Here is an 8876-nt window from a genome sequence, read left to right as displayed (position 1 = left end):
ATGGGATACTTGCCTTTATTAGCCGAGGCGTGGAACATAAGAGCAGGGAGGTTATGCCGGAACTGTATAAAACGCTAGTTAGGCCACAGCTAGAGTATCGCGTGCAGTTCTGGAATCCGCGTTACAGGAAGGATGTGATTGCACTGGAGAGAGAGCAGAGGAGATTCACCAGGATGTTGCCTGGGCTGGAGAGTTTTAGCTATGAGGAGAGATTGGATAGACTGGGGTTATTTCCCCCTGGAGCAGAGGAGATTGCGGTGGGGGGGGGGCGGGGGGTGGGGACAGGATTGAGGTGTACAAATTGATGAGGGGCGTAGATAGGGTAGACAGGAAGGGACGTTTCCCCCTTGGTGGAGGGATCAATAACCAGGGGGGCATAGATTTAAGGTAAGGGAGGGGGTTCAAGAAGTGGGGGGGTCGGGGGGGGGGGGGGGAGCGGTAGGGGGGTGAAAACTGATGCCTATCTAGCAGCTAGCAAGCAACACGTTTCCATTACTCACAAAGACGGTGCTGTGAAAGGGGTCTCACTGTCGGAGACGTTTAGTTCAGAGGTTGTCGATAGGATGGGAATTAACATTCAATGGGGCCGGTAGGTATCATGTCAGTAGTTTTTGGGGGTTGCAGAACGGGGACAAGGTGAGATTAAAAGGCGGCTGTAAGCCTCCAACTGTCTCCAGGACTGTGGCAGGGCAGGTTGGTGAAGATGAGGTCAAGTATGCCCTTCCCCTCTTGCCCACGTTTGACCTGGCGCCGTGAGACCCCATGGGGTCCGGAGCCGACGTTGAGGACTCCCAGGGTGACTCCCTCCCGACTGTATGCCACTGGTACCGCCACCTCTGCTGGGTCTGTCCTGCACGGTGGGACAGGAAATACCCGGGGGGGGGGGGGGGGGGGGGGGGCGGGGGGGTGATGGTGATGCCTGGGACACTGGTTATAAAGGGTATGATTCCGCGAGGCTGTTGCTTGACCAGTCTGTGAGACCAGCGCTCCCAATTTTGGCACAAGCCCCCAGATGTTAGTAAACGGTCGGTTCGAAGAAATGCCCATGTGACCTGAGGGCATCATGGGGGGGGGGGGGTGAACAGCTAAGAGGCAAAGGGTAAACAGGAAGCTAATTGCAGTGGGGTCGGGTCAGCCTGTGATAAATACAGGAAAACACAGCCCGGTCCAAAGCCGACTTTGTACGGGGCTTCAATGCCACACATTCAGGGACAAGTGACGCGTTACCTTCTCCAGGTCCCTCTTGACCGTGAGGCTCAGGCCTGTCCTGTCCAAGTGCTCGGTCAAGAGCAGCAGCATCTTGGTGAATTTGGGATTCAGCGCCAGCTCCCTGGAGCCCAAGTTCAGGTCCGGCAGGCGGTAATTCACTGGAGGCAAACGCAAGGAAGTTAGAGCCGAGACTCCCTACCGAGGTCAGTCAGAGGTCAATTATCAGATCGCCAGGTCAGACATAGAGCTACTGGCACCGTCCGATGCTGGGGTCAGTCAGAGAGCAATTGGCGCCATTGGGAGAGGTCTCGGCTCAGCCAGAAAACAATTGGGGGCCGCCAACGTTGGGGGGTCAGTTAAAGAGGATCGGGTACTGGAGTAAGTCAGAGAGCAATTGGTGGGGTTGGGTGCTGTGGTCAATCAGAGAGCAATTGGCGGGATCGGGTGCTGGGATCAGCGAGAGAGCAACTGGCAGAGTCGGGTGCTGGGGTCAGCGAGAGAGCAACTGGGAGGGTTGGTTGCTGGGGTCAGTCAGAGAGCAACTGGCGGGGTCATGTGCTGGGGTCAGTCAGAGAGCAATTGGCGAGGTCATGTGCTGGGGTCAGTCAGAGAGCAATTGGCAGGGTTGGTTGCTGGGGTCAGTCAGAGAGCAATTGGCGCAGTCGGGTGAGCTAGGGTCATAGAGCAATAGTCGGTCATGGTTGCCCTTGGTAACGGTCTTTTCCTTCTGCAGCCCTGCCTCCGCCCAGCCCCCAATCTCCAGCGCCAGGGCACCCACTCTCCCACAGCCCCACCCCTGCTCCTCCAGCCCCGCCCCTGCTCCTCCAACCCCACCCACTCTCCCACAGTCCCGCCCCTGCTCCTCCAACCCCACCCACTCTCCCACAACTCCACCCCTTCTCCTCCAGCCCCACCCCTGCTCCTCCAACCCCACCCACTCTGCCACAGCCCCGCCCCTGCTCCTCCAACCCCACCCACTCTCCCACAGCCCCACCCCTTCTCCTCCAGCCCCACCCCTGCTCCTCCAACCCCACCCCTGCTCCTCCAACCCCACCCACTCTCCCACAGCCCCACCCCTGCTCCTCCAGCCCCGCCCCTGCTCCTCCAACCCCACCCACTCTCCCACAGTCCCGCCCCTGCTCCTCCAACCCCACCCACTCTCCCACAGCTCCACCCCTTCTCCTCCAGCCCCACCCCTGCTCCTCCAACCCCACCCACTCTGCCACAGCCCCGCCCCTGCTCCTCCAACCCCACCCACTCTCCCACAGCCCCACCCCTTCTCCTCCAGCCCCACCCCTGCTCCTCCAACCCCACCCACTCTGCCACAGCCCCGCCCCTGCTCCTCCACCACCACCCACTCTCCTGTAACCCCGCCCCCGCTCCTCCAGGCCAGCCAATGCTCCTCCAGCCTTGCCCCTGCACCTCCAGCCCCGCCCACTCTCCCGCAGCCCCGCCCCTGCTCCTCCAACCCCACCCACTCTCCCACAGCCCCACCCCTGCTCCTCCAACCCCACCCACTCTGCCACAGCCCCGCCCCTGCTCCTCCAACCCCACCCACTCTCCCACAGCCCCACCCCTTCTCCTCCAGCCCCACCCCTGCTCCTCCAACCCCACCCACTCTGCCACAGCCCCGCCCCTGCTCCTCCAACACCACCCACTCTCCTGTAACCCCACCCCCGCTCCTCCAGGCCAGCCAATGCTCCTCCAGCCTCGCCCCTGCACCTCCAGCCCCACCCCCTGCACCTCCAGCCCCGCCAACTCTCCCGCAGCCCCGCCCCTGCTCCTCCAACCCCACCCACTCTCCCACAGCCCCACCCCTGCTCCTCCAACCCCACCCCTGCTCCGCCAACCCCACCCACTCTCCCACAGCCCCACCCCTGCTCCTCCAACCCCACCCACTCTGCCACAGCCCCGCCCCTGCTCCTCCAACCCCACCCACTCTCCCACAGCCCCACCCCTTCTCCTCCAGCCCCACCCCTGCTCCTCCAACCCCACCCACTCTGCCACAGCCCCGCCCCTGCTCCTCCAACACCACCCACTCTCCTGTAACCCCACCCCCGCTCCTCCAGGCCAGCCAATGCTCCTCCAGCCTCGCCCCTGCACCTCCAGCCCCACCCCTGCACCTCCAGCCCCGCCCACTCTCCCGCAGCCCCGCCCCTGCTCCTCCAACCCCACCCACTCTCCCACAGCCCCACCCCTGCTCCTCCAACCCCACCCCTGCTCCTCCAACCCCACCAACTCTGCCACAGCCCCGCCCCTGCTCCTCCAACCCCACCCACTCTCCCGCAGCCCCGCCCCTGCTCCTCCAGCCCCACCCACTCTCCCACAGCCCCACCCCTTCTCCTCCAGCCCCACCCCTGCTCCTCCAGCCCCACCCACTCTGCCACAGCCCCGCCCCTGCTCCTCCAACACGACCCACTCTCCTGTAACCTCGCCCCCGCTCCTCCAGGCCAGCCAATGCTCCTCCAGCCTCGCCCCTGCACCTCCAGCCCCACCCCCTGCACCTCCAGCCCCACCCACTCTCCCGCAGCCCTGCCCCTGCTCCTCCAACCCCACCCACTCTCCCACAGCCCCACCCCTGCTCCTCCAACCCCACCCACTCTGCCACAGCCCCACCCCTGCTCCTCCAACCCCACCCACTCTCCCACAGCCCCACCCCTTCTCCTCCAGCCCCACCCCCTGCACCTCCAGCCCCGCCCCTGCTCCTCCAACCCCACCCACTCTCCCACAGCCCCACCCCTGCTCCTCCAACCCCACCAACTCTGCCACAGCCCCGCCCCTGCTCCTCCAACCCCACCCACTCTCCCGCAGCCCCGCCCCTGCTCCTCCAGCCCCGCCCCTGCTCCTCCAGCCCCACCCACTCTCCCACAGCCCCACCCCTTCTCCTCCAAACCACCCCTGCTCCTCCAGCCCCACCCACTCTGCCACAGCCCCGCCCCTGCTCCTCCACCACCACCCACTCTCCTGTAACCCCGCCCCCGCTCCTCCAGGCCAGCCAATGCTCCTCCAGCCTTGCCCCTGCACCTCCAGCCCCACCCCCTGCACCTCCAGCCCCGCCCACTCTCCCGCAGCCCCGCCCCTGCTCCTCCAACCCCACCCACTCTCCCACAGCCCCACCCCTGCTCCTCCAACCCCACCCACTCTGCCACAGCCCCGCCCCTGCTCCTCCAACCCCACCCACTCTCCCACAGCCCCACCCCTTCTCCTCCAGCCCCACCCCTGCTCCTCCAACCCCACCCACTCTGCCACAGCCCCGCCCCTGCTCCTCCAACACCACCCACTCACCTGTAACCCCACCCCCGCTCCTCCAGGCCAGCCAATGCTCCTCCAGCCTTGCCCCTGCACCTCCAGCCCCACCCCCTGCACCTCCAGCCCCGCCCACTCTCCCGCAGCCCCGCCCCTGCTCCTCCAACCCCACCCACTCTCCCACAGCCCCACCCCTGCTCCTCCAACCCCACCCCTGCTCCTCCAACCCCACCCACTCTCCCACAGCCCCACCCCTGCTCCTCCAACCCCACCCACTCTGCCACAGCCCCGCCCCTGCTCCTCCAACCCCACCCACTCTCCCACAGCCCCACCCCTTCTCCTCCAGCCCCACCCCTGCTCCTCCAACCCCACCCACTCTGCCACAGCCCCGCCCCTGCTCCTCCAACACCACCCACTCTCCTGTAACCCCACCCCCGCTCCTCCAGGCCAGCCAATGCTCCTCCAGCCTCGCCCCTGCACCTCCAGCCCCACCCCCTGCACCTCCAGCCCCACCCACTCTCCCGCAGCCCCGCCCCTGCTCCTCCAACCCCACCCCTGCTCCTCCAACCCCACCAACTCTGCCACAGCCCCGCCCCTGCTCCTCCAACCCCACCCACTCTCCCGCAGCCCCGCCCCTGCTCCTCCAGCCCCGCCCCTGCTCCTCCAGCCCCACCCACTCTCCCACAGCCCCACCCCTTCTCCTCCAGCCCCACCCCTGCTCCTCCAGCCCCACCCCTGCTCCTCCAACCCCACCCACTCTCCCACAGCCCCACCCCTGCTCCTCCAACCCCACCCCTGCTCCTCCAACCCCACCCACTCTGCCACAGCCCCGCCCCTGCTCCTCCACCACCACCCACTCTCCTGTAACCCCGCCCCCGCTCCTCCAGGCCAGCCAATGCTCCTCCAGCCTTGCCCCTGCACCTCCAGCCCCACCCCCTGCACCTCCAGCCCCGCCCACTCTCCCGCAGCCCCGCCCCTGCTCCTCCAACCCCACCCACTCTCCCACAGCCCCACCCCTGCTCCTCCAACCCCACCCACTCTGCCACAGCCCCGCCCCTGCTCCTCCAACCCCACCCACTCTCCCACAGCCCCACCCCTTCTCCTCCAGCCCCACCCCTGCTCCTCCAACCCCACCCACTCTGCCACAGCCCCGCCCCTGCTCCTCCAACACCACCCACTCTCCTGTAACCCCACCCCCGCTCCTCCAGGCCAGCCAATGCTCCTCCAGCCTCGCCCCTGCACCTCCAGCCCCGCCCACTCTCCCGCAGCCCCGCCCCTGCTCCTCCAACCCCACCCACTCTCCCACAGCCCCACCCCTGCTCCTCCAACCCCACCCCTGCTCCTCCAACCCCACCAACTCTGCCACAGCCCCGCCCCTGCTCCTCCAACCCCACCCACTCTCCCGCAGCCCCGCCCCTGCTCCTCCAGCCCCGCCCCTGCTCCTCCAGCCCCACCCACTCTCCCACAGCCCCACCCACTCTGCCACAGCCCCGCCCCTGCTCCTCCAACACCACCCACTCTCCTGTAACCCCGCCCCCGCTCCTCCAGGCCAGCCAATGCTCCTCCAGCCTCGCCCCTGCACCTCCAGCCCCACCCCCTGCACCTCCAGCCCCGCCCACTCTCCCGCAGCCCCACCCCTGCTCCGCCAACCCCACCCACTCTCCCACAGCCCCACCCCTGCTCCTCCAACCCCACCCACTCTGCCACAGCCCCACCCCTGCTCCTCCAACCCCACCCACTCTCCCACAGCCCCACCCCTTCTCCTCCAGCCCCACCCCTGCTCCTCCAACCCCACCCACTCTGCCACAGCCCCGCCCCTGCTCCTCCAACACCACCCACTCTCCTGTAACCCCGCCCCCGCTCCTCCAGGCCAGCCAATGGTCCTCCAGCCTCGCCCCTGCACCTCCAGCCCCACCCCCTGCACCTCCAACCCCACCCACTCTCCCGCAGCCCCGCCCCTGCTCCTCCAACACCACCCACTCTCCACAGCCCACCCTGCTCTCCAACCCCACCCTGCTCCTCCAACCCCACCAACTCTGCCACAGCCCCGCCCCTGCTCCTCCAACCCCACCCACTCTCCCGCAGCCCTGCCCCTGCTCCTCCAGCCCCGCCCCTGCTCCTCCAGCCCCACCCACTCTCCTCCAACCCCACCCACTCTCCTGCAGCCCCACCCACTCTCCTGCAGCCCCACCCCTGCTCCTCCAGCTCCACCCACTCTCCTGTAACTCTGCCCCCGCTCCTCCAGCCCCACCCACTCTCCTGCAGCCCCACCCCTGCTCCTCCAGCCCCACCCACTCTCCTGCAGCCCCACCCCTGCTCCTCCAGCCCCACCCACTCTCTCGCAGCCCCACCCACTCTCCTGCAGCCCCACCCACTCTCCTCCAGCCCCACCCACTCTCCTCCAGCCCCACCCACTCTCCTCCAGCCCCACCCACTCTCCTCCAGCCCCGCCCCTGCTCCTCCAGCCCCACCCACTCTCCTGCAGCCCCACCCCTGCTCCTCCAGCCCCACCCACTCTCCTGCAGCCCCACCCCTGCTCCTCCAGCCCCACCCACTCTCCCACAGCCCCACCCACTCTCCTCCAGCCCCGCCCACTCTCCTCCAGCCCCGCCCACTCTCCTCCAGCCCCACCCACTCTCCTGCAGCCCCGCCCCTGCTCCTCCAGCACCACCCACTCCTGCAGCCCCGCCCCAGCTCTCCCCGCCCCGCCCACCAGACCCACCTGTTCTCCCACAGCCCGGCCTCTGTCTCTTCCAGCCCCGCCCCCGCCCCTCCAGGCCCGCCCCCCCCAGCCCCGCCCCGCCCCCTCCCCTCCAGCCCCGCCCACCAGCCCCACCTGTTCTCCCACAGCCCGGCCCCTGTCTCTTCCAGCCCCGCCCCCGCCCCTCCAGGCCCGCCCCCCCCAGCCCGGCCCCTCCCCTCCAGCCCCGCCCTCTCCCCTCCAGCCCCGCCCACCAGCCCCACCTGTTCTCCCACAGCCCCACCCCTGCTCCTCCAACACCACCCACTCTGCCACAGCCCCGCCCCTGCTCCTCCAACCCCACCCACTCTCCCGCAGCCCCGCCCCTGCTCCTCCAGCCCCGCCCCTGCTCCTCCAGCCCCACCCACTCTCCTCCAACCCCACCCACTCTCCTGCAGCCCCACCCACTCTCCTGCAGCCCCACCCACTCTCCTCCAGCCCCACCCACTCTCCTCCAGCCCCACCCACTCTCCTCCAGCCCCGCCCCTGCTCCTCCAGCCCCACCCCTGCTCCTCCAGCCCCACCCACTCTCCTCCAGCCCCACCCCTGCTCCTCCAGCCCCACCCACTCCTGCAGCCCCACCCCCGCTCTCCCCGCCCCGCCCACCAGCCCCACCTGTTCTCCCACAGCCCGGCCCCTGTCTCTTCCAGCCCCGCCCCCCCCAGCCCCGCCCCCTCCCCTCCAGCCCCGCCCCCCCCGCCCCGCCCACCGGCCCCACCTGTTCTCCCACAGCCCGGCCTCTGTCTCTTCCAGCCCCGCCCCCGCCCCTCCAGGCCCGCCCCCCCCAGCCCCGCCCCCTCCCCTCCAGCCCCGCCCACCAGCCCCACCTGTTCTCCCACAGCCCGGCCCCTGTCTCTTCCAGCCCCGCCCCCGCCCCCCCCAGCCCCGCCCCCTCCCCTCCAGCCCCGCCCCCGCTCCCCCCGCCCCGCCCACCAGCCCCACCTGTTCTCCCACAGCCCGGCCCCTGTCTCTTCCAGCCCCGCCCCCGCCCCCCCAGCCCCGCCCCCTCCCCTCCAGCCCCGCCCCCGCTCCCCCCGCCCCGCCCACCAGCCCCACCTGTTCTCCCACAGCCCGGCCCCCGCCCCTCCAGCCCCGCCCCCGGATCTCCCTACCCGCCCGGCTCAGCTGTTCGATGGCGGGGCCGCCGACGCCGCCGACGCCGCCTCCGGCCTCGGGCTCGGCCTCGGGCTGCGATCCTCGGGGTGTCGGTGCCGCGGACTCCATCCTCCCGGGGACTCGGCCAAGACAAAACAAACCGGCCGCTTTCAATCCGCGCGCACAGCTCGTCGGGAAGGCCCGCGCTCCTCGGAGGACTCCCTGGGAGGACCGGTGGCAGCCCGCTGCATTATGGGCCGGGCTAGGAAACTGGGAGGACTAGGGCGAGCCCGCTGCATTATGGGCCGGGCGCTGGAGGTGGGAGGACTCCCTGGGATGACTAGAGGGAGCCCGCTGCATTGTGGGCCAGGTCCTGAAGATGGGCGGACTCCCTGGGAGGACTAGTGGCGACCCTCTGCATTATGGGCCGGTCTAGTAGAATGGGAGGACTCCCTGGGAGGGCTAGCGGGAACCCGCTGCATTGTGGGCCAGATGTTGGAGGTGGGAGGACTCCCTGGGGGGACATGAGGCGACCCTCTGCATTATGGGCCGGTCTAGTAGAATGGGAGGACTACCTGGGAGGACT

General features: G+C 68.9%; 1 protein-coding gene across 1 annotated transcript in view; it reads right to left on the bottom strand.

The window, feature by feature from the left end:
• haus4 (HAUS augmin-like complex, subunit 4) overlaps positions 1-8601 on the bottom strand; it is a 35306-nt gene extending 26705 nt beyond the window's left edge. The window contains exons 1-2 of the mRNA XM_041180961.1: positions 8308-8601; positions 1228-1367 (exon numbers count right to left, since the gene is read on the bottom strand). Coding sequence (XP_041036895.1) covers positions 1228-1367; positions 8308-8419 — 252 coding nt within the window. The 5' untranslated portion in view covers positions 8420-8601. The remainder of the gene's footprint in view (positions 1-1227; positions 1368-8307) is intronic.
• Between the last annotated feature and the right edge of the window lie 275 nt (positions 8602-8876).

This window comes from Carcharodon carcharias, assembly GCF_017639515.1.
Source record: "Carcharodon carcharias isolate sCarCar2 chromosome 27 unlocalized genomic scaffold, sCarCar2.pri SUPER_27_unloc_11, whole genome shotgun sequence".
NCBI lineage: Eukaryota > Metazoa > Chordata > Chondrichthyes > Lamniformes > Lamnidae > Carcharodon > Carcharodon carcharias.
Note: the sequence above shows the minus strand (reverse complement) of the source record. Positions and strands in the feature narration are given on the sequence as shown.